This window comes from Mrakia frigida, assembly GCF_051309035.1.
Source record: "Mrakia frigida strain ATCC 22029 unplaced genomic scaffold BDY24scaffold_10, whole genome shotgun sequence".
Classification (NCBI taxonomy): Eukaryota; Fungi; Basidiomycota; class Tremellomycetes; order Cystofilobasidiales; family Mrakiaceae; genus Mrakia; species Mrakia frigida.
Genome location: NW_027481271.1, coordinates 113,845 through 139,108, shown reverse-complemented (window position 1 = coordinate 139,108; position 25,264 = coordinate 113,845). Strand labels below are relative to the sequence as shown.

Below are 25,264 nucleotides of genomic sequence, written 5' to 3'. Positions count from 1 at the left end.
AACTCGAGTTTTGAAAGGGGTCTTTTTTTTCGAAAGCTTAGGGTTGGTTTCCTGGAGGGGGGGAAGGGGAGCAGCCTGATTGGGCGCGCGCCTCGTTTGAATCCCAACGTCGACTCCTCCCTTCTCTCTCGCTCTCACCCTCCTTCCCTTCTTCTCCTCCCTCCTTCTCCTTCACGATGTTCGCCGTCTCTCTCGTTGGACGATCCACCTTCACGACGGGACTCGTCAGGTCTCGTGAGTCTATCCTCTCTTTGCTCCAATCTGTAACAACTGGATCGAAAGAAAGAGAGCTCAACCCAATCCCAAAGCTGACCCTTCTCCCTTCCTTTCTCTTCTTCTAGGTCTCCCTGCCTTCTCCGCCGTCGCTTTCCGGTGAGCCTATACTCCATCTCTACTCCTTCTCTATATATCAAGCTAATTTATTGTTCCCTTTTGGCGTTTCCAGAACCCTCATCACCACTCCTCCTCGCCCTTCCTCCTCCTCGACGGTTCCCTCCCCTCCGGTCAAGCACCTCACCGTCCCCCAGAACACGACCTTCCTCAACACCCAACGAGCCAAGCGACCTTCCTCCCCTCACTTCACCATCTACCAACCTCAGATCACCTGGCTCGCTTCCATCGCTCATCGAGTCACTGGAGTCGGACTTAGCGTTGGTGCGTCCTTCTCCTTTCTCCTTCCTTTCCCTTCCTTTCGATCCTGACCTCTCTTTCGTTGTTGTATCACAGTCATGTACGCCGGAGCCATCACCTTCCTCTTCCACCCTTCCTTCTCCTACCTCGATTCTGCTCACCTCGTTGAGTTCTTCGGACGTGAGTCCTCCTCCTTCTTGTTCCTTGAAATCGCTCCCGAAGAGTTCCGACCTCTCGAAACTCACCTTCCCTTTCTTTTTCTTTTCGTTGGTTGGTTGGGTTGTAGAACTCCCCGTCTGGTTCAAAACGACCACCAAGTTCGTCTTCTGCTGGCCGTTCGTGTTCCACTGCTTCAACGGAGTCAGGCATTTGCTCTGGGATGTTGGACTTCGTGAGTCTCTCTTTCCCACCTTGCGTTCCCCCTTCACATGCTTGTTCCTCGAGCCTTCGCACCGTCGCCGTTTCTCTCGTCTCCTCGCTGACGCCCTTTTTCTGGTCCTCGTTCGTCGCCAGTCCTCTCCGTCAAGGAGGTCACCTGGGGAGGATGGGCCGTCGTCGGATCGTCCTTCCTCACCTCGGCGTTGATGGTCGCTTTCCTCTAAAAAGGGGAAGCGTTCGTTCGTCGGTTTTGGTTTGGTTCTCTTCGGTTGAGGGAGAGAGAGAGGGGCGAGAAATAGTCTAGTGTGCGTCGCTGTAGTGGAGTGTGATGGGGTGTGATGCCTTTTTTTTTGCTCGACGCTGAAGATGGAGAAGGGAATCGGAAAGCGTGAGCTCTCTGGGTCGGTCTAGGTTCTCTTTCGCGTCGTCGTCCTCTACTCGTTTGGGCGCGTCTCTTTTCTCAAAGTCATAGGAGGGAACGACAAGAAGAAAGCTTGATCTCGGGAGGAAAGGGAGAGGGAAGGGAACTCGAAAAGTGTTGAGCTCTCGTTCGTTCTCTCGCGCGTCGTCTTCAACTCTCGATTCGCTCTCAACGGCGAAACGGTAGAGGGACAAGAAGAAAAAAGTAGTGCATTATTAGAGATCTCTCGAAACGTCCCCTCCTCCTCCTCCTCCGTTGTTGCTGTTGTTATTTCCTCTGCTCTGACCTCGTTCTGAAAGGGGTCGGGAGAGGGTGGTCGTCGTTTGAAGGAGGCTGATTCAGACAAGGAACGAAAGCGAGAACGAAGGAAGGAGTCAATTTCGGAGCTTCGAGCGAACGGAGGAGAGGTGACGAGATGGGGGGTGGTGAAGGAGGCAGACGGGGAGAAGGAGGGCGGGAAGGGGACTCACTCCGAGTTGAGCTTGTACTCCCCAGCGGTCTGCGAAGGGAGGTTGAGCAGACGGAAGATGGTCTCCCTGTAACACGGGGAAAAACAAGAACAAAAGGAGAAAGAAAGAGCTTGTCAGCTGAGGAAGACGAGTCGAGACGAGGAGGAGGAAAGAGGGAGGAACGAGAAACGCACTTCAACTTCGCACCCCCATCGCTCGCGGCCTTCTCAGTCCAAACGCTGATCACATCCTCCTGAGCACGAACCTGAGAGTCGAGCACAACGAGAGAGAACAAGTTCAGCTTCGCGTCGAACGAGCCAGGGAAGGACGAGAGAGAAGAGAGAGGGAGACGCACCGAAAGCACAACCCCAATCACGCTGTCCGACTCCTCAAACTGATCTCCCGTAGCAGCCAGGACCAAATCCTCCCAGATCCTATCCGAGATCCCCTTCCGGATCCTCAAAGTGAACCTATCAAACCGAAGACGAAGGTCAGCTCGAGCTTCGTTGTTCGAAGGAAGGAACGAAGGGGAGCTCGCGACGACTCACTTCGCTCCATGAGGACACTCCTCCCAAACAGGCAACCTCAAAGCCGACGAGAACAGCAAGATATCCGTTACTGCCGGCAGTTGGGAAGGGGGCAGGATGTGCGAGTAGACGGTCCATAGAGATTCGACGGAGGCGAAGCCACCGATCTTTTTGATCGAGTCCTCGTACTGGGAGGCTGAGGCGACTTTGGCGCCGGGAGCTCGGTGGACGAACCAGAAGAGCCAGCTGGGGGTGAGGAGGGAACGATGGTTGAGTGAGAGATGAGGAGGAGCGAGGGAGGGTCGAGGAAGGGAGGGAGGAGGGAAGGAGAAGGAGGGAAGAGAGCAAAGGTCAGTTTTGGGGAGTTTGTTGAGCTTTGGCTCGTTTGCCTCCAAAGTCGACCCAACGCGTCGCAGAGAGCTCTGAGTAGAGATCTGCGAGCTTGGCCAAAGCTCTCGAGGTGCAGCAGCAGCTTCAAGAAGTAAAGAAACAGAGCTCAGGACTGACCTCAACCTGAGAGGATGGACGTTCGCTCCTCCTTCCTTCTGGAGAGCGAGAGTCTCAGCAGCACTCATTGACAAGGAGAGAGTTCGCTTGCCAGCATAAGGAGGCTTGGAAGCACTTCCGTTCGGTCGAGAGGTAGTGGTGGAGGCCATTTTGAGGGAGGAGGAGGAGGGAGGGAAGCTGAAGGGAGGTTGAAGGTGAAGGTGAAGGAAGGGAAGGAAAGCTCGGGTTGAAGGGAGGTTTTGAAAGCTGGTTGAGGTGCGAGATTGGTAGATTTGAGGTTGATGGAGCTTGAAGGGGCTGACGGTGCGTCGATGGATACGAAAGTGGAGATGTAGAAAGGTGGAAGGGGTGAGAGTTGGAAGGCAGGGAGGGAAGGAGAGGTCGACGAAAGCTAACTTTTACTTTTCGAGTTTTCAAAGTCGAGAGGTCAAGGAGAGACATCGACCTTATCTCGAGGTGCCGACTTCGCTCTCTCGCTGAAAGGAGCAGTACAGTGAGAAGGTCATCAAAGAGAGCTAACGAAAATAAAAGCTACGCGAAAGTAAACAGGGAAACGGGGGCATGATCTATCTCGTTCGCAACACCTCATCAATCGTCGTCCTCATCCACGTCCATCATCGCCTGCAACCCTTCGTGCTCCTCCTTCGCCGGTTCCTCCTTCGCGGGAAGCTCGTCTCCCGTGAGGAGGAGATCGAGGAGGTTGTCGACGTCGGGAGTGACGATGAACCTTCGAGTAGCTTTGGCGATGGGAGTGGCCCGTTTGGTTCGTGTCGAGTCGATGTGGACGAAGTGTTGAAGGAAGTCGAGTTGGGATCCAGCCGAGACCTGAAGCAGCAGAGGGAAAGAAAGGAGAGTCAGTCGAGATGATTCGACGAGAAGGAAAGGAAGAGGGAAAGCACGAGACGTCGCAGAGACGCGATGAGAGTAGAAAGCGACTCACGTCGAGGTAGATGTCCTTCCCGAGTCTCATCTTGACCTTCCCACTCTTCATCACGAGCAACGTTCCGATCTGTCCTTCAGGAGGAGGAGGGGGTTTCTTGGAGAGGATCCCAGCCTTGCTATCCTCCTTCTTGACCGAGGGTTCCTTCGCCGACGACGACGAGCCGGGTTTGGTGTCAGAAGCGAACGAGACGTTCTTCTTGGACGAGGAGGAGGAAGCAGCACCGTCGACGTCCATGCCGTCGTCATCGTCGTCTTCGACGTCGGGGATGGGGAGGAAGGTAGGGAATTGTCGAGGGAATTGGAAGAAGTAGAGTTGGTTGGGAGGGACCTGTTCGAAAACGACGCGAAGAAAAGACCGAAGAGTCAGTCGGCGTGTGCTATGAGTTTGAGAAAGTCTACAGGGACGATGAGCTCACCTCCTTTCCGTCCCATCCGATGAAGTCTCCTCGGATATCCGGTGAGATCTCCTCGTCCTCGCTCTCGTCGACGTCGACGGCCTGATTCAAGTCGAGAGCGACGTCCTCTTCCGAGCTGACTTCTCCATCGGGAGCGAGATGTCGCTGAGTCTTGGGCTTGATCTTGGGTCGAAGCTTCTTCTGAGCTCCAGCAGCTGGCGAGTTGTGAACGGAAGAGGGAGTAGCGTCGTCGTCGGGTTCGGGTTTGACTGAAGCAGGACGCGAAGGAAGCAGGACACGAAGGAGAAAGAACGAAAGGTCAGTTCGAGCGAACGAAGAGCTCATCTCCTTCGACCTTCGCAGATCCAGTTCATTTGGAGTCTGAGTACATACCGAAATCCTCCTCGTCCGAGCTCTCCGACTTCTTGACGATCTTCTTCTTCGTCTTCTTCTTCCTCTCGACAGCCTCCTTCTCCTTCGGCAGTCCCCTCGGAGCCATGATGTCCAGTGTCTCCATATCCGCCATATCGACAATCTCAATCCCTCCCTCCTGATCCGAGTACTGTTCTCCATCGTCCATGTCGACCTTTCGATCCTCGGGAAGTCTGACGGTCGCTCCACCTCCCATCGAAGAGGGTCCAGGTCCAGCTCGGACGATGTTGCTTCGCTTTCCGACTAAGACCAAGGATCAAGCGAGAACGAGGTCAGAAGGGGAAGATGGAGAAGAGGAGTAGAACTATAGATGGACCCACTGTTACTGGGCCCTTGAGCGAACGGTCCACTCGCAACCATCCCTCCCATAGGATCCTCGACTCGAGGTCCTCCCCTCCCTCGTCCAGCTCCTCTCCCTCGACCTCGTTCACCTCGACCTCGGCCTCTCCCTCGTTCTGAACCTCGGTAGCCTCCTGCTGGTGGGATGGGAACGGCGACGGGCCTAGATTCGATTCGAGAGCAAGGGTGGAGGAAAAGGAAGGAGGAGAAAGGAGTCAGCTCGAACCAAAACTGAACGGAGGAAGGAGCTCGCTTCGTTCGAGCTCGTAGAGACGTTGGGGAAACTCGAGGATGCAAGAACTCACTCCTCCTTCTTCCTTCGAACTGGAACTGTAGGTTTGAACAGCAGTTTTGGTTTTGCTGGAGGGTTCTCGTTCCTTCGAAGGGTGGATCCCATTACGACGGGAGTCGAGCCGCTTGCTTCTCCTGAGGGAGTTCCTCCTCCTAGAGTCCCAATTCGAGGTTTGATGTCGGGAGTAGAAGAAGAAGCTTCGGGCTGAGAGGGTGGTGGAGGAGAGCCCGACATGCTTTTGCTCGTTTTGGGCGTTGTTCTGGGTGGGGGAGAGAAGGGAGGAAGGAAGGAGAATTCGAAGGTTGACCTCGAACACTCAACATGGCCTCCTCCTCCTCCTCCTCCCTTCTTCCTTCCTTGTCCGTCCCAATCCAAACAGCTCTTTCAGCAAACATATCAAAACAGACGGCACTCCTTCCTTTACTGTTTGCTGCCATCTCGAACGCGGCTTCAGGAGGAGGAGTCTCGTCGTCCAAGCACACTGTCACTCAGATCTTCACCGACCTCGCTCGACTGGATGAAGAGCTCGCAGTGTTGATGGAACGGGCTAGGAAGCATCAACAGAGGTGGAAGAGGATGGAACAACTCAAGAGAGAGACGATAGAGGTGGAGAGTCAGGTTAGGAGCGCGTTGCTAGTCTTGGAGGAAGGGAGGAGGAGTCTGGAGATGGTGGTCAAGGACGCGAGGGAGGGCGTGAGGTCGATAGAGATTGCTGAGAACAGTGAGTCTGGCTCGTCCTACTCACAGAGTTCACGAGCTGATACTGATCTTCACCTTCTCTTACATCAGATCCAACGAACCCAGAAACCCTGCTCTCCTTCGCTTCCTCCCTTTCAGCCTACACTTCAGCTCCTCCGTTCGTTCTCGTCCCTCCCTCTCCCTCCCTTTGGATCCTGAATCTCACCCCTTCCCGTCCTGTTACTTCGAACATTCAGCTCTTTCGATCCCTCCCGTCAACCACCGTCCTCCTTCTTCCCTCCCTTCCCCTCGGAATACGTCCTTCGAAGCGGGAAGCTTAACATGGGAGGAGGCGCCCTCGGAACCGTCGGAGAGACGAAGGAGGTCACCAACAGTTCGTCCTAAAGCTCTCACACTACTCTTCGCTCCTGAGAGGACGTCTCCCAAAATCTGCGCTGACTTCCGGGCTTACTTCTTCGCGTTCGTTCTCGCTCTCCAGCCGACGACCCATCTCAATCGAACGGCGTGGCTCGAACCTCCCTCTTCGACGCTCATCACCCTCTCGCTCCTTCCCGACCTCAAGCCAACACCAAGGTTTTCGACCTGGACCTCAACTCGGACCTGGACGACGATTAGAGAGGAGAGTAGACGGTTGGAAGGGAGGAGGAACAGCCGATTCGACTCGTTCTCTCTTCTCTTACTTTTGCTTTGACGCGATCTTTACGAACGAAACGATACGACACTCACAAACACAAGCTTACGCATACTATGATTAAGTTCTTAAAACGCTAGATACACTCAGAAGAAAGGCGAAGCCTACTTCTGAATCTGGAACGAAGCGACCCTCTCCTCCCTCTCCGCTCGAACAGTAGCAACGTCCTTCGCGTCCTCTCCAACCCACTCATCGAGCCACTTGAAGATCTCGTGATGCCATCGAAGAGAGTTTCCTCCGTTCAGGACCCTGTTTGAAAGCGAACGACGAAAACCAGACGAAAGGTCGAGACGCGTCAGTTCCGTTCGCTCTTTTCGTCTCGTCATCTCGTCGTCTCATCGACCCCTCTCTCGACCCTCAGACAGAACGCAGCAGCAAAGCGAGACTACGCACCAGTGATTCTCCTTCTCAAAGTACAAAAACCTTGCGGGGACTCCCTGCCTCTGAAGCGCTGTGAACGCAGCTAATCCGTGCGTCTCTCCAAGACGGAAATCGCGTCCGCCATGAATCACCATCTGCGGGGTCGTCCAGGAGGCGACGTGGTTGGCTAAGAACAGAGAGGGGTCAGGAGGAAGGAAGACAGAGAGAGAGAGAGGTGACAAGGGAGTAGACGGACCGGGATTCCATTTCTCATACAGCGCTCGGTTCTCCCAGGGAACGGAAGATCCGAATTCACGTTCGATGAAGTATAGTTCGTCGGTCGAGTAGAAAGCCTGGGTGGACGAAGAGCGAGGGTGGTCAGCTCGAGATAGAGAGAAGGAGAGCGGGAGGGACGCGTGCGAGCGAGAGACGAGAACCAAGGTCGACTTACGTCCAAAGTCGAGAAGATTCCATCGTGGCTGTGTGTAGAGTAAGATAGGAAGTCGATTGAACCATCCTTGGGGGGGGGGGGGGGGGGGGGGGGGGGGGGGGGGGGGGGGGGGGGGGGGGGGAACAGAGGTGAGGGTCGAAACTCACCAGACGAAAGCCTTAAAACCGAATGCGTCGTTGTGTCCGTTGAGCCAGTTGACCGCGTATCCTCCCCAACTGGCACCCAAAGCAGCAAGCCTCTCGTCGTCGATCTCTGGGTAAATCTTGAGAGCGTGCTGCAGTCCAGCGAGAAGGTCCTGGATCGGTCGAGAACCCCAGTTCGATTGAATTCCATCTGTGAGCTTCTGACCGAAGGAGGTTGAGCCGTGAGGGTTGATGGCGATAACGACGTAGCCTTGCTGAGCGAAAACTGACGAAGAAAGGAATAAAAGTTGAGTAGGAACGAGGGCGAAGAAAGGAAGAGAAGAAGCGAGGTGAGATGGAACGAACCGTTTGGGTTCCATCGAGCGGACCACGAGTCTTCCCAGGCTCCTTGAGGACCTCCGTGGATGAGGAAGGCTTTTGAAATCGGAGATGCATACCATGATTAGCGCTGAACCGGTGAGAAAAACGACATCTTCGAGCCTTCGAGTTGGCCCAACTCCTCGCCGTCGCGTCTCCCTCGCATCTACGTCCCCTTTCTCTTCTCAATCCACCTCGTTTCAAAGACTCACCCATTGGCCACTTCTTCTTCTCTCCCTTCTTGAACCCAGGAGGTAGAACCGCCCACCCTTGAATTGTCGCTCCCTCAGAGCCCTCGAACCAGAACTGAAAACAGAGCGAGAGACAGGCGTCGTCAGAAAAGGAGAAGATCGAAGACAGTGACTGTCGAAACGCGGCTTACCTCTTCTCCTGGATGAAGATCCTTTCCCTTCAGTCCCTTCTCAGTGAATCGAGTCACTCGTTCGACCTCGACCTCTCCGTCCTTCTCCTCGAGAAGGTACGTCTCCGGCGCTTCGGTAAGGGAGGAGCGAGAGAAGACGATAGTGGAAGCCGTCTTTCCTTTGAGCGACGATGACGAGGAAGGAAGGATGTGGGGGGATCCGGAAGAGTGGTTGGAGTAGAGGAGAGTTGGGTGGATTCGGGAGGAAGGGTTCTTGGAAGAGACTGGGAGGGTGAAGAGGACCTCTCTCGCAAGATGAGGAGTGGTGAGGAGAAGGTGGGAGGAGTTGGGGAACCAGGAGACACTACTGGGACTTCGATCTGTAGTGTTGGAAGACGAGAGAAAGCGTCAGCGAGGAAAGGAAGAAGGGAGGAGAAAAGGGAGACGCGACGAACCCCAGTGCTTTGCGAGGACGTGCTTCGATCCCGATGCGATGTCGTAGAGGATGATGTCGTTCTTGTCCTGAAGGCATGAGGTTCAATCAGCCCCCATCTCGACTCCGTACGAGAGATACTGATGGAACTTACAGCCTCGTATCCGTCCTCGTTCATCGAGAGCCAAACGATCTGGTTTCCGTCCGGCGAGATCTTGGGTGATGAGGTCGCTCCTCGAGTTCCAGAAGTAAGAGTCTGGACTCCTCCATGTCGTCCCAAAAGGTAGATACCTTTTCGAGTGTGCCAAGCAGGATTCACTTTGGGATCTTTGGCCGAAACGACGAGGTGCGACGAGGACAGGTCGAAGTCGGAGAGGGCATCGGGAGAGGGAGAAGCGAGGTTCGTGGAGTCTAGAGGCGAGATACAGTGAAGAAAATCAAAACGTCAGTTTGTTCGAAGCAAACATAGATCATCGAAGGACGCGTTCAAGCACGCGAGAAGAGTCGAAACGCACTCAAGGGGTTTTGAAACGAAGGGCTCGCTTTGAAGACTTCGCCGGACTTTTGAAGCTGAAGAAGGAAGATCTGACTGCTCTTCTTCCCTCTCCAGGTATCCCAGTGTCTCACGAAAAGCGAATCGAAGACCTGTCCCTCGTCTCCTCGGTTCTCGTAGATCTCGTCCTGCTCGACGACAGAGGAGAGATCCCCGTCCTCCCAGACGTCGGCCGTGAAAGCGAGGGTTGTAGAGTCAGAGTGGTACTTGAGATCTCCTACGGGTACTGGGAAGGTGACGAGGGTTTTAGGGGAGGAGAGGATAGTTGGGGAGATGACTGTGACGACAAGGAGGGAGTTGGTTTTGGAGTCGAGGTAGGCGAAGGACGAGGCCGAGAGCCAGAGGAAGGAAGAGGAGGAGTTGGTGACGGGGATGGGATCCGAGGTAGAGTTCAATGCGAGAGAGGAGAGGTAGAGAATCGACCCTGCTTGTGTGGAGACGGAGGAGAGAAGATGAGATCCATCAGGGGAAGGCTGGGAGGAGGAGAGTTGAGGGAGATGGACGAGGTCGTGAGGGGTGAAGATCGAAGGTCCTCCTTTGACCTCAAAGGATTCCTGTTTGGCCTGAGCTCCGAGAGCTAGGATGAGAAGTAGAGAGGAGGAGATCTGAGATAGCCTCATATCTTTCGATGCTGGTAGTTGGGAGGAAGAAGGAAATCGGTCGAGATATTCGGACCCAACGTGGGGGACTCGCTCGAAACTGAGAGGGAGGAACAACGACGACGTCGAACTCGAGTCACTTCCAACCCTCACCCATCCATATCCCATCATGGTACCTTCTGAAGAGCTACCGATCCTAGAATCCTTGATCAAGTGAGTACAGACCCTTACAGCTCTCTCTGTGCAAACTTGAGCTTTGAAACTGACTGGTTGATCCCCTTCTTCCCTTCCTCCTCCTCCACCTGCAGCATCCGTACGAGGTTGACTCTCCTCAAGAAGGCCTCCATGACCGAGTACATTCAACCCAAAGACGTGGAATCTATCTACCACGCCGTTCTAAAGCAAGGTGAGCTACTCTCATTCCTAGTTTCATCGTAGGAGGACTGGAAACTGATGGTTTCTCGCTCTTCTCAGTGACCAAGCTCAACGACATTCGAGACGAGAACGCCAACCAGGCTTCGACCTCCTCCGACACTGATTCTCAGCCCAACAGAGTCGATCAAGCTCTCACCGATGTCTTCTCTCTCGTATCCCTCTTCTTCCTTGTCGTGAGTCGCATCCCTTCCATCTCCATCTTCCTCCATCGGTCCCCTCCGTCCTGACAACCAGCTTCTCCTCCCTTCACCTTCGTTCCTTCTCAGATCGGCAAATCGAGGACCTCCGTCGCTGGTTTCTGTCAAGTGAGTCCTGGGCAAGCTCCAGAGTAGGAGGATCGACATGCTGACCTCTTCTTTCCTTCCAGCTCGCAAGCATGAGGCAGCTCCTCACTCACATGAACGAGTCTGGAGTGTACACGGAAACCGACCTTCAGCCCTACTCTACACGACTTCAAGAACTTCGAGAGGTCATCACCCAGGAGACGGAGAACGATCAGCTTCCAGCAGCGATGGAGAAGCTTCTCACCAAGAAGTTGGAGGACACTGGTGAGTCTTTGAGAAGGTAACGGAACGAAGGGAAGGAGAATCGAAGCTGACCTCCGCATCCTCCTTCCTTCCCTCTTTTCCCTCCTCCCAGAACGAGTGCTTGGCGATCTCTTCAAGTCTCTATCGGTCCTCTCAGTGGAGCTTGTACCCATACATCAACGACTCGTGCAGATCAGGAAATCCTTGTCGAGTCTCGCTGCGATGGAGAAGCCTTTGAAGTCCGAAGTGAAGGCGTTGATGGAGGAGCTCAGGAAGATCGATGGGTAAGTTCTCGACTCGTCTTCTTTCTCTCGTTCGCACTCCTTGACCTTCGTCTCCTCCCTTCCGTAGTAAACGAGTCGACGGAAAGTTCTTGGGTCCTGGAGGATCGTCGGTGCCGACAGGTCAAGCGTGAGTCGTCGTCCTTCTCGTTCTTCCTCCCTCGCCCGTTTACCCCGAACTACTTCTAACTTTAGACGATTCTGTTTGGCTAGTATTCTCTCCGGTCTTTTGGAGGAGTGCTTTGAGATCGCTCAGGACATCCGAGCTTTGCACGAAGACGACGTTCCCATTCCCCTGAAGCCTGTTCGTCCGCATCTCGAATTCCTCCTCTTCGTCGTCGCGTTCTGACCGCTCCTTCCTTCCTCCCCATCTTCAAATAGATATTCGACCGACTGACAGAACTTCGAGCCAAGCTGGAGCGTCTGAGTCTGACACATCGATGGACGCTGAGGGAGACGGATCTGTACAAGTGAGTGCATCGCGTCGTCGCCTCGACTCTTCGTTCTCGTTCTGACCTTCTTCTTCGACGCGTCTCTCCTCTTTCTCGCTCTTCAGCTACTCCATGGCTCTCGCCGAGATCGATTCAGTGAGTTCACCTCCCACCCTTCTCTGCTTTTCGTTCGCATCGAGCTCACGGCTTGCTTCCTTCTCTTCGCAGATGCGAGTGGATGGAAAGTTCGTCGACGCCGACGGAGAGCCTCCTTCCGATGGACAGTACGGTCTTCTTTACCTGCTGAGGAGATGTTACGGTCTCATCTATCGTCTGATCTCGTCGTCGGAGCCTGTCTCGGAGGAACTCATGCCCATCGTTCGTCCTCGCGTCTTTCTCCTCCTCATCGTAACTTGATCCTGACTTGCGCTCTTGTTCTTCCAGGCCAACAAACTTTCGACGGTCAAGAAGTGCCTAAACGAGGTTCTTCGATTCGGCGGACCCTTCTCTGCTCGTGATCTCTACCCTGTTCGTCCTCTCTCTTCACACTCTCGAACGAGCATCTCGCCGCTGACCTCCCCCCTTTCTCCCTTCTCACAGTACCATCTCGCTCTCCATCAAATCGACAACATGCGAAAGGTTAGTATCAGAAGTCCAAACCTTCTTTTGATCTCAGAATGCTGACCAGGACAGCTTTTCTTCTTCGCAGGACGGCAAGTTCATGGCCGGGGACGGGTGAGCTCTTCTTTCCCGTCTTTCCCCTTCTCCTCGACTTCCAGTGCTGACCTCGCCTCCTCCGTCTCTTCAGTTCCATCCCTGAGGGACAGGCTATCCTCGTGGCTCACCTGAGCGAGTGTCATGAGCTTCTCGAGATGTACGTCGTTCAATCCAGCTCTTTGTTTTTCGAGCTCGAGCCTTCGACTCAAGCTCACTCCCCTTCTGTTTCCTATTCTCTTTCCGCTTCTTCGCACAGGCTGAAGGCTGGGATGGGAGATTCCGACTCTGATTGAGCTGGTGTGTAGGGTTGTGGGTTCTCTCGGTCGTGTTTCTCCTGACGCTGCTTTCTCCAGAGGTCTCGAGGTCGTTGGGTTCAGCCGTCGACGGCTCAGCTTGCTTTGCTTTGGCGAGGTCGTGCTTTCGCTTTTTTTTTCTTTCTTCGTGTTAGTTCTCGTAGCCAAAACCTATATCGCTTCGTTTTATATGACATCATCACTACTCCTTGAAATGTCTGTGAAGAAAGGGAAAGGGGAGGAGAGAGAGAAGAGGACAGCGTCCTTCGAAGGGAAGCGTTCCCTCCTCCAACTGCTTCGACCTCTCCTTCCTCCCCTTCCCTTCCCCCCTCCTTCTCTCTGGCTCGAATTGCCTCCTTCTTCCACGCACCTTTGCGCTTCGGCCGTCTAGTCTGAGCATGGACTATAATTCTCACTCGAGTTCTCGAGGAGGAGGACCTTCCGAAGGCTACCCTTCACCAGCAGCGGATCGACGAACGCAACCCTCTTCCTCTCACTCTTCCTCAAACACCTACTCCCATCCAACATTATCTACGCAAACTTCCTACTCTTCAAACAACCCTCCTTCCCAGGATCAACCCTACGACAACTCGCCTTATCCTAATTCGTACAGGAACCAGCCGAAGCTGTCCATACGCCCTTCCTCCCCCGAGTCGGGTCCTCACTCAGCTCCTCCTCAATCCTCGACGTCCAACCTCCCTCCTCCCGTATCAGTACCACCAAGATCAGCTACGAGTCCCTCTCCATCCTCTCGGCTCTCCAACCCTCCACCACCGAGCTCATCGAACCGCCCAGGGGAAGGAGAAGGCTCTCGTTGGAACTCTCGACCTCCGAGCGAGGAAGCACTCGACGACGATCACGGTCTAGCCTACCTAGGAAGGGAAAGGAGAACGAGCTATGCGGACGGAGCCAGTAGTGGGAGTGAGAGTCATTACTCGGGGTCAGGGAGAGGGACTCAGGGAGGAGAGGATGCGAGGGGAACGAGTTCGTCCTCAAGAGCTCGTCAACCTCCTTCCTCCTCCATGGACCCTTCCTACTCCAACCACTCCCACTCCTACAGTCTACCAGTACCAGCATCACGCCCAGGAACCCCTTCATCCACCTACGACGGAGCTCGTCCACCCTCCACAGCTCCCTCCTCCCCTCCTTCCGCTCACTCTCACACCGCCTACCCCTCTCCTCCTCAATCGCACTACCACCCTCCTCAACCTCCTCCCTCCTCCAACTCCCTCCAAAGCCCTACCCAGCAACCCTCCAACCCTTACAACCTCGGTCCCGTCAACTCTTCCTCAGCTCTTTCCCACACCTCCTCAGCCTACGCTCCTTCAGGCTCAGCCTCCTCCCATCAATCTCAATCGCATCAGTCGCAGGCGGTTTGGCCAGGTCAACCTCAACCTCAGACGATCTGTGCTTCGTGCGGCCATCCAGTCACGGGTCCGTTCGTGAGAGCGTTGAAGACGGTGTATCATCTGGACTGCTTTCGTTGTCAGGTTCGTCTCTTCTTCTACTCTCGCCTCGTCGAAGAAGGGAAGGAAGGAGATCGTCTCGAACTCAAGCTCATGTTTTGTTTCGATCCTGCCCTTTTCGTCATCTGCTCTTCTACTTCGAACAGGACTGCAACAAGGTCGTCGCCGCCAAGTTCTTCCCTATCGAGAGCAAGGACGGGAAGCAGTACCCTCTGTGCGAGACGGACTACTTCAGGAGGTTGGATCTCATCTGCAGCTCGTGCGGGATGGCTCTTCGAGGAAGCTATATCACGGCGTGTCGTTCGTCCCTCTTTCCCTCTTTCTTCTCGCTCGTACAAGTAGGAGGGAAGCTGATGCTTTGGGTTTTGTTGGAGTCAACAGAGAAGAAGTTTCACGTCGAACACTTCACCTGCTCGGCCTGCCCGACGCTCTTCGGTCCCCAGGATTCGTACTATGAACACGACGGAGACGTCTGTGAGTTACTCTTCTCTTCCTCGTACGTTTTTCCTGAGCCTCGCTGACCTGATGTTCTCGAATTCAGTCTGCCACTTCCACTACAGCACCAGATTCGCGACGAAGTGCGTCGGCTGTGGAGTTGCGATCCTCAAGCAGTTCGTCGAGATCAACCGGAATCAGCAGGACGAGTGTTGGCATCCTGAATGTTACATGATTCAAAAGGTGAGCTCTTTCCTCTCGATCTTTGATTTCATCGCTCGAGAGAGCTGACTTACCCTCTACTCTCCCTCTTAGTTCTGGAACGTCAAGCTCCTCTCTCGGTTCGCCGCCTCGGCTCACGGATCCCCAGCTCCCTCGATAACGAACGGAGGATCCCATCTTCTCGACGAGGAGCAGAACGAGACAGCCGAGACGCTCAAGGCCAAGCAGCAGGAGATGGAGCAGCAGGTCTACCGCGTCTGGACGGTCCTCTCCGCCTTCGAGGAGAGCTCAGCAGCCTGCATCTCGGACATGCTCTCTCACGTCAGCAACAGTCTCTACATGGAAGCCGTCAACATGGCTGAGAGATTTATCTTCCACGTCGAGGTCCTCTTCGCTACCATCGACGAACTCGAGACTCATTTCATCGCCGTCAACGCCAAAGGTCAGCCTCGTCGACGCGTCTTTCCTCCTCTTCTCTCGACTTCTTCTGACCTTTCTTCGCGCTCTTCCCTCTTTCAGGCATGTCCCACGTTCGAGAAGCCAAGCTCTTATGTCGGACGACGGTCAACTTCTTCTCCCTCCTCGCTCACACCCACGAAACCGGAGCTCGTCGGACGACCGGAATCACAGCAGACCTCCTCTCTCTCGTCACTCGTCTCGCCCACTACCTCAAAATCCTCATTCGAATCTCCCTCACAGGAGCTCTCAAACTCGAAAGAGAGCACGCCGACCGTTCAGCACTCGGAGGTTTCCTCGATCGACTCTCCCTCCTCGCTCGAGACGGAGGAGACCCAGGAGCTCGTCGGCGTCGAGTTCTCAAGCAACGAGCCCAAGCCGAACTCACGGGAGCTCCTCCACCAGAGGAGAAGGTCGGAGGTCCGTCATCGTCGTCGCCGTTCGCTTTCGACCGCTACAACTACGGATACAAAAGTCTTTTCCTCGTCGACGGAGAGTCGCTTCTTCGAGGAGACGCTGGATCAGGAGAGGTTCCGTTGGACCTCTGCGTTTCGTGCGCCAAACCCGTCGAGGAGGACTGCATTCGACTAGGAACGTTCCCTCACTGGCACTCGTACTGCGTCAAGTGCATAACGTGCGGTCGACCCGCCGCTCCGTTCATCAAGGAGGAGAAGAAGTCGTCGTCCACAGCCGTCGATGAACCGAAACCAGCCAAAGTCGCTCCCAGTCGGAAACCTCGTCCAGACGTCGACGAGTTCGTTTACCTTCCTCGGAGGAACGATCAACCTCCTACGACGGCAGCTCTCGCAGCGGTTCCCGAAGCGATCTTCTGCCTCGAACACGCCCTCGACGCTACGATCTCAGGATTCGAGACGGTCACTCGATTGGAGCAGTTTGCCTTCTTGTTGAACGCGGCTCTGAGGAGACTGTATAGTCATCTTCGAGCTCAGGGAGTCGTCGCTGCTGTTCCCTGTGAGTTTGCTCGCGTCGCCCGTCCTTCTTGACCTCGACTCTGACCTTCGGTCTTCTTCCTCTTCCTCAGCCGTCAACGCGCCCTCTTCGGAGGAGGCAATGGCCACATCGATGTACGATGCCTACAAAGATTCGAACGACGTCAAAAGGATGAAGTCGGTCAACCTGGATCGGAAACTCTCGTCGACGACGGCTCACGTTCCAAAGAGGTCGACGGTCGTCGAAAGTCCCTCAGGAAAGGTCGCCAAGTCGAGCGTCCCAGTCCCACCTTCCTCGACCTCATCGAACAAGGTCCTCCCCTCCGTTCCACCACTTCCAACGGTCCAGTCCCACACAGCATCGGTTCACTCTCCTCAACCCGTCCGACCCGTCAGCGGAGCCTACTCCCCTCGTCCCTCCTCCCAGCACATCCCTCCCAGCTCGTTCAGCAACATCTCCCGAGACGACTCGCCTCTCGGTGGGATCTCCACCACCTCCTCCTCGGACCCAGACGCTCCTCAATCCACCATCACCTCCGTCATTCGACCTTCCTTCGCTCGAAACAACACGTCCGTTCGAATCGTCAGCGAACCCTCCCCCGACATCCCCTTCGACCGAGGAGCCATGTCCATCGCTCAGGTGGAGAACCAGTACGACGACCATCTCACGCTCGGAGACTTCCCTGGAATCGTCGAAGCCGTCGAGGCGAGGGTCGAGCATCGTCCCAACAACTTTACGACTGAGAGGAGACTCGTCGCCGACCTTTCGCCCGTGGAATCGCTCATCATCAAGTACTTCGCCGTGCTTCAGCTGCAGAAGAGTCCGTTGGCCGAGACGTTCGATCTGGAGGAGATCTTGGAGTTGGTTTCGAAGAAGAACAACTTCTGGAACAAGCTTTTCAAGGGCGGGAAGAAGGAGAAGGAGATCAAGAAGAAGGGTGAGTCGTTTCGTCTTCCTCCCCCTTTCTCCTCATAGCTGACCATCTACTCTTCTTCTTCGACTCGACAGGAGTCTTCGCTGTACCTCTGGATCAACTCGTCGAACGAGCCGGATCGGATTCGGTCCTGGGAGCAACGGACGCTCATCTCAAGGTCCCAACCTTCGTCGAGGACATCATCGCTGCGATGAAGCAGATGGGTGAGCAATACCCTCGCTCTACAACTTCCTCTTCGTTCACAGATATTGATCAGGCCTGTCTTTCGTCTTGCAGACATGTCGGTGGAGGGAATCTTCAGGAAGAACGGGAACATTCGACGTCTCAAGGACATGTGCGACGCTCTCGATCGAGATCCTTCAACGGTCAACCTCACGGACGAGAACCCAGTTCAGCTCGCCGCTCTCCTCAAAAAATTCCTCAGGGACATGCCGGATCCTCTCCTGACCTTCCGACTTCATCGTCTGTTCTGCCAGTCTCAGAGTTCGTTCCCTTCCCTTCTTCGTCCTCTTCTTCCCTCAAGCTCTCTTGCTTACTCTCTTCCGTTCTTCTTTTCTTCTTTCAGCTCTCCCTACGGAAGCCGAACGTCGTCGATACCTCCACCTCATCGTCTGCCTCCTCCCTCGATGTAACAGGGACACGATGGAGATCGTCTTCGTCTTCCTCAAGTGGGTCGCGTCGTTCTCGCACATCGACGAGGAAACGGGAAGCAAGATGGACCTCCAGAACCTCTCGACCGTCATCACTCCAAGCATCCTCTACTCGAAAGGAGGAAACCCGCTTCGAGACGAGAGCTTCGTCGCCATCAAGGCCGTCACCCTCCTCCTTCAGGCTCAGGACGACTTCTACACCGTTCCCGACGAGTTGGATCGCTTCCTCATCCCTCAGGTTATCGATCTCTTTGAGAAGAACCTCGAGCAGCCGCCGAAGGAGATGTTGAAGAGTTGTTCGAAGGTGAGCTCAGATCGAATCGGTTCTTCTCGACGACGACGATTGATCTCTCCCTTGCTGACGACCTCTTCCTCTTTCCTCTTCATCAGTACCACGTCCAGTTCCAGAACCATCGTCGTGCTCAGGGTCGTCCTCAACCTCCTCTCCAGCAACCACCACCGAACCGAGGCGGGAACGATCAGCAGCAGCAGCGGATGCCGTCCTTCCGTTCGGACAACAACCTCGCCCAAACCGCTTCCGGGAACGTCTTCGATCCCAACAACAGTCAGGGAGGAGGAGGAAGTCGACCGATATCTTCAGCAGGAACCCAATCTCGACCAGCTTCGTGGGCTCAGGCTCAGCAACAGCAGCAGAGTTACGACGGCCATGCCAACAACCCCAACAACTTCCCTCGTCCCATCAACCCTCATCAACCCTTCTCCCACTCGTCGGCTTCGAGTCACAGTCACAGCCACGGAGCAGATTCGCCGTCGTCTCCGCGGAGGGGATTCCCAGGAGGAGCGAGTTCGCCGCTCACGTCGTCGAGTTCAAACGACCAACACGACGCGAGGAGATCCTACTACCCTCAACCTCCTCAGCACGCCAACACCCATCCTCAGCCAACTTTGAACCCTCCTCCTTCGCATAGCGACCCTCAGAGGTCGTGATCTCTTTTATGTACCCTCCATCGTCGCTGTTTTCTTGCTTCTCTCTCGTCGTCGTTGTTTCCTTCCCTCTTCTTTTCTTGATCTCGTTTATTCCCCGCTCCTTCTCCAGGCTTATCTCTATCACGAGGGACTTCAGATCTCAGCTCACCTCCTATCTCTTTCCTCCTCTTTCTCTCTCTCTCTCTCTCTCTCTCTCCCCCAGTTCTCTTCTTCGTTTCGTTCGCGCTCGTTTCTCTCTCAGATACCCAAAACCTGGATTCGTTTCCGTTTCTCCTCCTTCTTTTTTTGACTTTTTGCCAAAGCGTCTCTTTATCTACCTAACTACCCAACCTCTGCATGGACTCCCGGCTGAACTTTCCCCTTCTTCTTCTCTAGGGAAAGGCAAACCAGGAAAGGAGATGACGCGCGCTACATACCCTCCTTCGATCCGACGCCCTCCCAAACTCGCTTCCCTGAAACCTCTTCTTCCCTTCCCAAACCGTTACATGCTCTGCAGATCGACGATTCAAGTTTTCAAGACTACAACACCCAAGCTTATCTTCCAACAACAACAACAGCCCACTTTCCTTCGAACCACCTCCATCGTCAAGGCCATGTCCTGTGAGCTTCTCTCTCCTTCCCTCCCTCCCCCCGAAACCTCAAAGCTCACCCTCCTTCCTTCCCTTCCCACACGCCAGCCTCCGCCCCCGCTCAGAAATCCGAACAGGAATGGAGAACCGTTCTCAACAAGGAGCAGTTCCGTATTCTTCGTGAAAAGGGTGAGTGTCTGTTTCAAAGCTGAAGGGAGGGGAGGAGAGAGTGAGTGAGCGAGCTCGCTGACGTTCTCATCGCTCCTTCTTTCGTTCGTCGAGTGTAGGAACCGAACGACCTGGAACGGGAGAGTACGACAAGTTCCTGCCTGCTGAGGGAACTTTCGGCTGTGCTGGGTGTGGGACTCCTCTTTGTGAGTGGACTTTCGAAGGAGGGAGAGAGGTGGAAGAAGCAGGGAGGGAGAAGGCGATGGAGGTTGCTGATTCAGGGCGGCTCGATCTCGTTTTGCGTTGCGTTTTGAGCAGACAAGGCTCAGCACAAGTTCAAGTCTGGATGTGGTGAGTGCATCTTGCCTCTATCGCTTCACGATCCGAGTTGACTTTGCTGCTTTTCTGCGTTTGTTACGATCCAAAGGATGGCCTGTCCGTTCTTCTCGTCGCCCGTCGTTCCGTTCCTCCTCTCAAGCTGACTCTCGTCCCGCTTTGGGCTTCGCTCGTGCAGGCCTTCTTCGATGCTATCCCTGGAGCCATCACCCGTCATGAGGATCGATCGTTGTTCTCTGTTCGAACTGAGGTGAGTTTGTGCGAGGAAAAGAGGGACGAAGGAGGAGAAACGACGTCGTCGCTGGGCTCATCGTCTTCCTCTCTTGCTTCTTCGATTTCGCTCAGATCGTCTGCTCGAACTGTGGTGGACATCTTGGGCATGTATTCAAGGGAGAGGGACTTGGAAACCCGTGCGTGCCCTAGCCTTGTCTCTCTTGACACCCGTCGTCGTTGAACGTCGTCGTCGCAACCTCCCTCTCTTCTTCTCGAGCTGACTCCCTCTCTCCTTGTTTTTGCCCTCGCTCAGCACGGACGAGCGACACTGCGTCAACTCTGTCTCTATCAAGTACGACGACAAGACTGCTTAAAAGGGAAGAGGAACGAGCAAGAAACGCGTGAAGGACGGAGCGGTTGATGTGTGCTCGACTTCCCCTTCTTCTTCCTCTTCCACTTCTCTCCTAATGAATCATGATCTCTCTCTCAAAACACACAGCGAGACCAAAGATAGAACTCCCTGCTTCTGTATAAAAACTAATACTACTGCTACGTAAAGCTACTCCCATCTTCCCTACACTCCCACGGGCCTAGGCGGCGCGGGCACGCTCTTTGGATAAACGATCCCAAAGTTCCTCGCCAACCTCGCCCTCTCCGAGTGGTCCGTCACCTTGAAATCCTTCACCTCCATATCCACCGGTCGATGCAACCTCCTCTCCCTCGGCTGCTCGTCCTGCCCTACTCCAACCCCTTCTCCGACGAGCTCAATCTCGCCGACCCTCAAGCGGGTGTACTGACTCCTGCTCCTGACCTGCTTCTGGTACCCCTTTCTCCTCTTCTTCTTGTTCACGATCTCCATCGGACTCGTCGTGTGCTCCAGCACGGTCATCGTGCAGACGACCTGGGTCAGACGTTGGTCCGTAGGAGCTTTGAGAGCGAAATCCCTGGATCCGACTTCGGTGATTCGAGTGAGTTGGAGGGTGGATCCGATGGCGGGTTTGCTAGCGAGTTTGGGCAGAGTGAGGATGTCTCGAGGGTGGAGGAGGTATTTTTGAGAGTGGATGGAGGCGATGAGGTACCGGGAGGTTTGGGATTCGAGGAGGGCGAGAGGGGAGTGAGGAGTGGAAGGGAGGACGTGGTGGGCGAGGTTGAGGTTGGAGGGTTGGGTGAGGATCGTTTCCGCCGGGGAGGAAGGCAAGGAGAAGACGGAGGGAGCGGACCACGAGGATCGGACGACAGCGGGACGAGGTGGAGGGACGACAAAGTAGCCTGGAAGGGAGGAAGCGACCGAGGAGGAGGAGGAGGAGGAGGAGGATTCGAGAGGAGGAGTGAGGTTGGGATCTTCGAAGGCGGGTTCTTGAGAGAAGGTTGGGAAAGAGGCGGAGGAGGATCGAATGGAGGGTGTAGAGAGCGAGGATCGAGAGAGGAGGGAACCTGAGAAGATGAGGAGGGAAAGGAAAGGGAAGGTGAGCTCGAGAAAGAAGGAAGGGCAAGAAACGAGGTTTCATCGAGAAGAACGACGCTCTCACCTGCTGATCTCGTGAAAAGTCGAGAAGGAGCGAGCATGGCTGACGGCAATGCGGGTCCAGAGAGACTAGAAGAGAAGCGAGAAAGAGGGTGGGGTTGAGCTGTTGTGGTTGAAGGAGACCGAGAGGGGGAGGGAGGAGGTTCAGAAAAGACGCTGGCCCTCGAAATTGTAATGAATCTGGTTTGGTTAGAAACGATTTTGTTAGCCAGCCTGGCCGTCTTTTCCTCTTCGCGAAAGCTTCCTTCTCTCCCTCCCAACCCCCTCCTTCTCCCCTCCCCCCCTTCTCTCAAAAATGCACTCTGCTCTCAGGACCTCTTCTCGGGTCGCTGCCGCTTCCTCCGTACGTCCATTTCCATACTTTTTCACTCTTTGGGAACCAGAGGGAACTCTAGGTTCTCGCTCCGAGTCTTTGCGGCCGAAGAAGCTGATAATCCCCCATCTCTTCCTTCCTTTCTCTCCCTCCCTCCCTCCCTCCCTCCTTCAAAATATGCAAAACAAAACCTCCATGGCGACTCTCTACAGATCCGATCTCGGCTCGCTTCCGTCACCCCCGTTGTTGCTAGGTCTTACGCTGCCGCTAAGCCTGGTAAGTTCCAACCCTCCCTCCCTCCTCTCCCTTCCCTTCCTCTCCCTCTCCTCCTTCTTCCCCCATTCACCTCGGCCCGTCACCCATCTTTCCTTCCTCCTTCTCACCTTCTGACGCTCCCTTCTTTGCTCTCTACCTCCATCCTACCTTCTCACAGCTGCTTCTGAGGTCTCTTCCATCCTTGAGTCGCGAATCTCTGGCTCCTCCTCGGGAGGTGATGTCCAGGAGACTGGTCGAGTTCTTAGTTCGTTCCCTCCTTCCCTTGCCCTTCCTCCCTTTCGACCCAAAACAACCATCTAATCACCTCGTTCCTCTTCCTCTCCTTCTCCTCCAGCCATCGGAGATGGTATCGCTCGAGTTTACGGTCTTCGAAACGTCCAAGGTGAGCATCCCTTCCCTTCCATCGTTTCTCTCCTCGTTGCGCCCTGTTTTCCAGCGAGCTGATCCCCTTCCTCCGTCTTTCCCTCTCCTTCCCCTCCTTCAGCCGGTTCGTCCACCATCTTTGTTTCTACCTCTTCATCACGAGCTTGAGCTCATTCTAGACCGCGTTTCCGTTTTGTTTTCGCAGAGGAGATGGTTGAGTTCTCGTCGGGAGTCCGAGGAATGTGCTTGAACTTGGAGGCCGACAACGTGTGAGTCCCTTCCCTCTTCTGCCTACTTTGTTACCCATCCGAAGCTAGAGCTGACAGAATCTGGTTGGTCTCGGGCTTCTCAGCGGAGTTTCCATCTTCGGAAACGATCGATTGATCAAGGAGGGAGACACCGTCAAGCGAACTGGACAGATTGTCGGTACGTCGCTCCTTCCTCCCTTCCCTCCAATCACACGCCTTTTCCTCCCCTTCCTCGCGTCCCAACCTCTCGCTTCAAACTCCCAACTTATTCCCCGCCTTCCCTTCCGTCCAACTTCGCGTTTTCCGCCTTCTTTCAGACGTTCCCGTCGGACCTGGACTCCTCGGACGAGTCCTCGACGCTTTGGGAAACCCCATCGACGGAAAGGGACCTATCGACGCCATTGAGCGACGACGAGCCTCCCTCAAGGCCCCTGGAATTCTTCCCCGACGATCCGTCTTCGAGCCCATGCAGACCGGTCTCAAGCCCATCGACGCCATGGTTCCCATCGGTCGAGGACAGCGAGAGTTGATCATTGGAGATCGACAGACTGGAAAGACCGCCGTCGCCATCGACACCATCCTCAACCAGAAGCGATGGAACGATGGTCAGGATGAGAACAAGAAGCTCGTGAGTTTGCAGATCTGCGTTTTTTTCTTGGGAGTGTTGGACGTTGGAGGGTTTGGAGGGAGGAGAGAGATGAAGGAAGGCCCAAGCTGATTTGACCTCGTCACCCTTCCCTCCTTCTTTTTCTTCTCCCTTCCCTCCTTCTCAGTACTGTGTCTACGTCGCCGTCGGACAGAAGCGATCCACCGTCGCTCAGCTCGTCCAGACCCTCGAGGAGAACGACGCCATGAAGTACACGTGAGTTTGAGAGCAGCAGTTTCCTTCCGTCTCGTCGTCTTCCTCCTCGTTCACCCGAGGCTGACTTTCTTGCTTTCTTTTACTTTTATTTCGCATCCTGCAGCATCATCGTCGCCGCCACCGCCTCTGAGGCTGCTCCTCTCCAGTACCTCGCTCCCTTCTCTGGTTGCGCCATGGGAGAGTGGTTCCGAGACAACGGAAAGGTCCGTCGCTTTTCTACTTCCCTTCCCTTTCCTTGACTCCCTTCAGCTGTAAAAGCATCCGAGCTTGCTCTTTGCTTCCTTTTTTCTTCTCGATCGCATAGAACTGACTATTCTGCTTCTTCTTTTCCTTTGTTCTTCCTAACAGCACGCTTGCATCATCTACGACGATCTGTCCAAGCAGGCCGTCGCCTACCGACAGATGTCCCTTCTTCTTCGACGACCTCCTGGTCGAGAGGCTTACCCCGGAGATGTCTTCTACCTCCACTCGAGGCTTCTCGAGCGAGCCGCCAAGATGTCCGAGAAGGTCAGTCCATCTTTCTTTCGAGTCTTGTCTTAGGAAAGGGAGAAGCATCGCCCTTTCGAGACGAGGGCTGACTTCCTTTTCTTTCTTTCGTTCCTTTCTCTCTCGCTCAGTTCGGAGGAGGATCCCTCACCGCTCTCCCCATCATTGAGACCCAGGGAGGAGATGTTTCCGCCTACATTCCGTGAGTTTCATCGTTCCTACCTTTTCTTGACGAGCTCGAAAGCTGACTGGACTTCTCCTCCCTCCCTCCCTCCCTTTCAGTACCAACGTCATTTCTATCACCGACGGACAGGGTTCGTTATCCTTTTCTGCTGATTCTCTCCGCACTTAGGTCTCTACTGACGCTCTCCTCTCGAACCTACAGTCTTCTTGGAGGCCGAGCTCTTCTTCAAGGGAGTCCGACCTGCGATTAACGTCGGACTTTCCGTCTCCCGAGTCGGATCTGCTGCCCAGACCAAGATCATGAAGGCCGTCGCTGGATCCCTCAAGCTCTACCTCGCTCAGTTCCGAGAGGTTGCCGCCTTCGCGTGAGTTTTTAAACCTTCTCTCTTTTCCTGGCGAGACGACGAAACTGACCCGAGCTTCGTTCTCCTTCCCACAGCCAATTCGGTTCCGATCTCGATGCCTCCACCCGTTTCCTCCTCTCCCGTGGTTCCCGTCTCACTGAGCTCCTCAAGCAGGGACAGTACAAGCCTATTTCCACCGACGTCATGGTCCCTCTTATCTACGCTGTTCGTCCGCCTTCCTCCTTCGTCGTTTTCTTTCGTTCTTCGACGACTCGTTTCCTTCGCTTCGAGCGCTGACCCTCGTTCTTTCTCTTTTCTCGTCTTCTTTTCTCTCTTCTCCAGGGAGTCAACGGTCTTCTCGATCCTGTCGCCGTTGAGGACATCGTCAAGTGGGACGCCGAGTTCCAGGAGCACTTGAAGACCCAGCAGCAGCCTTTGCTCGAGGAGATCTCCAAGGGAGTGATGACCAAGGACCTTGAGGCTAAGATCAAGGCTGTGAGTATCCCTCTTCCTCTCTCTCTCTCTCTCTCTTGCTCTTTTCCGTCGTCTCGGTCGTACTGACTCCTTTCCTCGCCTCTCTTCCTCCTTCCCGCTCCTCCCTCTCCTCACAGACCATCATCGCTCACGTGAAGTCGTTCACCGAGTAAACGCGTTTCTCTAGTAGTCTCGTTCC

General features: G+C 54.8%; 10 protein-coding genes across 10 annotated transcripts; 6 read left to right on the top strand and 4 right to left on the bottom strand.

Annotated features, from left to right (window-relative positions):
- The first annotated feature begins 105 nt into the window (after positions 1-105).
- On the top strand, positions 106-1,635 carry BDY24DRAFT_384352 (succinate:quinone oxidoreductase subunit C). Its single transcript, XM_076639800.1, has 6 exons — positions 106-234; positions 342-372; positions 446-654; positions 727-810; positions 917-1,021; positions 1,144-1,635. Exons 1-6 carry the CDS (start codon positions 177-179, stop codon positions 1,230-1,232), a joined length of 576 nt encoding a protein of 191 aa, XP_076497887.1. The 5' UTR covers positions 106-176; the 3' UTR covers positions 1,233-1,635.
- Positions 1,636-3,273, bottom strand: BDY24DRAFT_384349 (eukaryotic translation initiation factor 4E). Its single transcript, XM_076639799.1, has 6 exons — positions 2,913-3,273; positions 2,427-2,651; positions 2,234-2,348; positions 2,073-2,143; positions 1,900-1,965; positions 1,636-1,762 (listed from the first exon to the last, which is right to left on the bottom strand). The coding sequence occupies exons 1-6, from the start codon at positions 3,059-3,061 to the stop codon at positions 1,645-1,647; spliced, it is 744 nt and encodes a 247-aa protein (XP_076497886.1). The 5' UTR covers positions 3,062-3,273; the 3' UTR covers positions 1,636-1,644.
- A 128-nt stretch (positions 3,274-3,401) lies between these two features.
- On the bottom strand, positions 3,402-5,183 carry RPC53 (DNA-directed RNA polymerase III subunit C53). Its single transcript, XM_076639798.1, has 4 exons — positions 4,643-5,183; positions 4,271-4,518; positions 3,853-4,182; positions 3,402-3,737 (listed from the first exon to the last, which is right to left on the bottom strand). The coding sequence occupies exons 1-4, from the start codon at positions 4,875-4,877 to the stop codon at positions 3,501-3,503; spliced, it is 1,050 nt and encodes a 349-aa protein (XP_076497885.1). The 5' UTR covers positions 4,878-5,183; the 3' UTR covers positions 3,402-3,500.
- Positions 5,184-5,633: 450 nt separating this feature from the next.
- MED4 (Med4p) lies at positions 5,634-6,626 on the top strand (the record flags this gene model as incomplete). The annotated part of the gene is made up of 4 exons (XM_076643243.1): positions 5,634-6,033; positions 6,102-6,168; positions 6,248-6,384; positions 6,490-6,626. 4 exons carry the CDS (start codon positions 5,634-5,636, stop codon positions 6,624-6,626), a joined length of 741 nt encoding a protein of 246 aa, XP_076497884.1.
- A 180-nt stretch (positions 6,627-6,806) lies between these two features.
- On the bottom strand, positions 6,807-9,980 carry BDY24DRAFT_339077 (S9 family peptidase; the record flags this gene model as incomplete). Its single annotated transcript, XM_076637354.1, has 11 exons — positions 6,807-6,951; positions 7,096-7,249; positions 7,319-7,415; positions 7,514-7,541; positions 7,660-7,921; positions 8,002-8,070; positions 8,226-8,319; positions 8,396-8,754; positions 8,830-8,896; positions 8,962-9,218; positions 9,323-9,980. The coding sequence occupies 11 exons, from the start codon at positions 9,978-9,980 to the stop codon at positions 6,807-6,809; spliced, it is 2,190 nt and encodes a 729-aa protein (XP_076497883.1).
- A 26-nt stretch (positions 9,981-10,006) lies between these two features.
- CUB1 (Cub1p) lies at positions 10,007-12,855 on the top strand. Its single transcript, XM_076637862.1, has 16 exons — positions 10,007-10,172; positions 10,268-10,365; positions 10,434-10,567; positions 10,661-10,699; positions 10,762-10,942; positions 11,034-11,205; positions 11,273-11,332; positions 11,416-11,506; positions 11,584-11,672; positions 11,759-11,789; positions 11,862-12,011; positions 12,078-12,161; positions 12,234-12,272; positions 12,343-12,368; positions 12,442-12,507; positions 12,607-12,855. The coding sequence occupies exons 1-16, from the start codon at positions 10,129-10,131 to the stop codon at positions 12,641-12,643; spliced, it is 1,341 nt and encodes a 446-aa protein (XP_076497882.1). The 5' UTR covers positions 10,007-10,128; the 3' UTR covers positions 12,644-12,855.
- A 78-nt stretch (positions 12,856-12,933) lies between these two features.
- Positions 12,934-18,953, top strand: BDY24DRAFT_384310 (uncharacterized protein). The gene is made up of 11 exons (XM_076639797.1): positions 12,934-14,133; positions 14,256-14,409; positions 14,491-14,583; positions 14,651-14,787; positions 14,860-15,208; positions 15,286-16,194; positions 16,265-17,110; positions 17,182-17,310; positions 17,384-17,590; positions 17,673-18,061; positions 18,148-18,953. Exons 1-11 carry the CDS (start codon positions 13,042-13,044, stop codon positions 18,703-18,705), a joined length of 4,863 nt encoding a protein of 1,620 aa, XP_076497881.1. The 5' UTR covers positions 12,934-13,041; the 3' UTR covers positions 18,706-18,953.
- Positions 18,803-20,512, top strand: MXR2 (peptide-methionine (R)-S-oxide reductase). The gene is made up of 8 exons (XM_076639796.1): positions 18,803-19,305; positions 19,383-19,463; positions 19,562-19,648; positions 19,761-19,793; positions 19,870-19,877; positions 19,957-20,028; positions 20,124-20,188; positions 20,305-20,512. Exons 1-8 carry the CDS (start codon positions 19,104-19,106, stop codon positions 20,363-20,365), a joined length of 609 nt encoding a protein of 202 aa, XP_076497880.1. The 5' UTR covers positions 18,803-19,103; the 3' UTR covers positions 20,366-20,512.
- Positions 20,513-20,739: 227 nt separating this feature from the next.
- MRPL49 (mitochondrial 54S ribosomal protein bL21m MRPL49) lies at positions 20,740-21,123 on the bottom strand (the record flags this gene model as incomplete). The annotated part of the gene is made up of 1 exon (XM_076637131.1): positions 20,740-21,123. A coding segment is annotated over one exon (384 nt), but the record flags the coding sequence as incomplete, so codon positions are not given.
- Positions 21,124-21,811: 688 nt separating this feature from the next.
- On the top strand, positions 21,812-25,238 carry ATP1 (F1F0 ATP synthase subunit alpha; the record flags this gene model as incomplete). The annotated part of the gene is made up of 16 exons (XM_076643242.1): positions 21,812-21,859; positions 22,042-22,105; positions 22,263-22,349; positions 22,440-22,487; positions 22,674-22,737; positions 22,821-22,894; positions 23,034-23,344; positions 23,490-23,578; positions 23,682-23,781; positions 23,927-24,085; positions 24,196-24,266; positions 24,347-24,378; positions 24,450-24,612; positions 24,687-24,816; positions 24,934-25,086; positions 25,203-25,238. 16 exons carry the CDS (start codon positions 21,812-21,814, stop codon positions 25,236-25,238), a joined length of 1,629 nt encoding a protein of 542 aa, XP_076497878.1.
- Between the last annotated feature and the right edge of the window lie 26 nt (positions 25,239-25,264).

Excerpts from the sequence above, each read along its gene's own strand:
- MXR2 (XM_076639796.1), top strand. The coding sequence starts at position 19,104 with ATGACGCGCGCTACATACCCTCCTTCGATCCGACGCCCTCCCAAACTC. Across the intron at positions 19,306-19,382 it reads CATCGTCAAGGCCATGTCCT|CCTCCGCCCCCGCTCAGAAA; the intron begins GTGAGCTTCTCT and ends CCCACACGCCAG. Across the intron at positions 19,649-19,760 it reads TGGGTGTGGGACTCCTCTTT|ACAAGGCTCAGCACAAGTTC; the intron begins GTGAGTGGACTT and ends CGTTTTGAGCAG.
- BDY24DRAFT_384349 (XM_076639799.1), bottom strand. The coding sequence starts at position 3,061 with ATGGCCTCCACCACTACCTCTCGACCGAACGGAAGTGCTTCCAAGCCT. Across the intron at positions 2,144-2,233 it reads TGATTGGGGTTGTGCTTTCG|GTTCGTGCTCAGGAGGATGT; the intron begins GTGCGTCTCCCT and ends CTCGACTCTCAG. Across the intron at positions 1,763-1,899 it reads GAGTACAAGCTCAACTCGGA|CCTCCTTCAAACGACGACCA; the intron begins GTGAGTCCCCTT and ends TGTCTGAATCAG.
- BDY24DRAFT_384352 (XM_076639800.1), top strand. The coding sequence starts at position 177 with ATGTTCGCCGTCTCTCTCGTTGGACGATCCACCTTCACGACGGGACTC. Across the intron at positions 373-445 it reads TTCTCCGCCGTCGCTTTCCG|AACCCTCATCACCACTCCTC; the intron begins GTGAGCCTATAC and ends TGGCGTTTCCAG. Across the intron at positions 655-726 it reads TGGAGTCGGACTTAGCGTTG|TCATGTACGCCGGAGCCATC; the intron begins GTGCGTCCTTCT and ends GTTGTATCACAG.
- BDY24DRAFT_384310 (XM_076639797.1), top strand. The coding sequence starts at position 13,042 with ATGGACTATAATTCTCACTCGAGTTCTCGAGGAGGAGGACCTTCCGAA. Across the intron at positions 14,584-14,650 it reads TGAACACGACGGAGACGTCT|TCTGCCACTTCCACTACAGC; the intron begins GTGAGTTACTCT and ends TCTCGAATTCAG. Across the intron at positions 17,311-17,383 it reads CGCTGCGATGAAGCAGATGG|ACATGTCGGTGGAGGGAATC; the intron begins GTGAGCAATACC and ends TTCGTCTTGCAG.
- RPC53 (XM_076639798.1), bottom strand. The coding sequence starts at position 4,877 with ATGGGAGGTGGAGCGACCGTCAGACTTCCCGAGGATCGAAAGGTCGAC. Across the intron at positions 4,519-4,642 it reads CTCGGACGAGGAGGATTTCG|TCAAACCCGAACCCGACGAC; the intron begins GTATGTACTCAG and ends GTCCTGCTTCAG. Across the intron at positions 4,183-4,270 it reads TCGGATGGGACGGAAAGGAG|GTCCCTCCCAACCAACTCTA; the intron begins GTGAGCTCATCG and ends GTTTTCGAACAG.
- CUB1 (XM_076637862.1), top strand. The coding sequence starts at position 10,129 with ATGGTACCTTCTGAAGAGCTACCGATCCTAGAATCCTTGATCAA. Across the intron at positions 10,943-11,033 it reads CAAGAAGTTGGAGGACACTG|AACGAGTGCTTGGCGATCTC; the intron begins GTGAGTCTTTGA and ends CCCTCCTCCCAG. Across the intron at positions 12,012-12,077 it reads CGGAGGAACTCATGCCCATC|GCCAACAAACTTTCGACGGT; the intron begins GTTCGTCCTCGC and ends TTGTTCTTCCAG.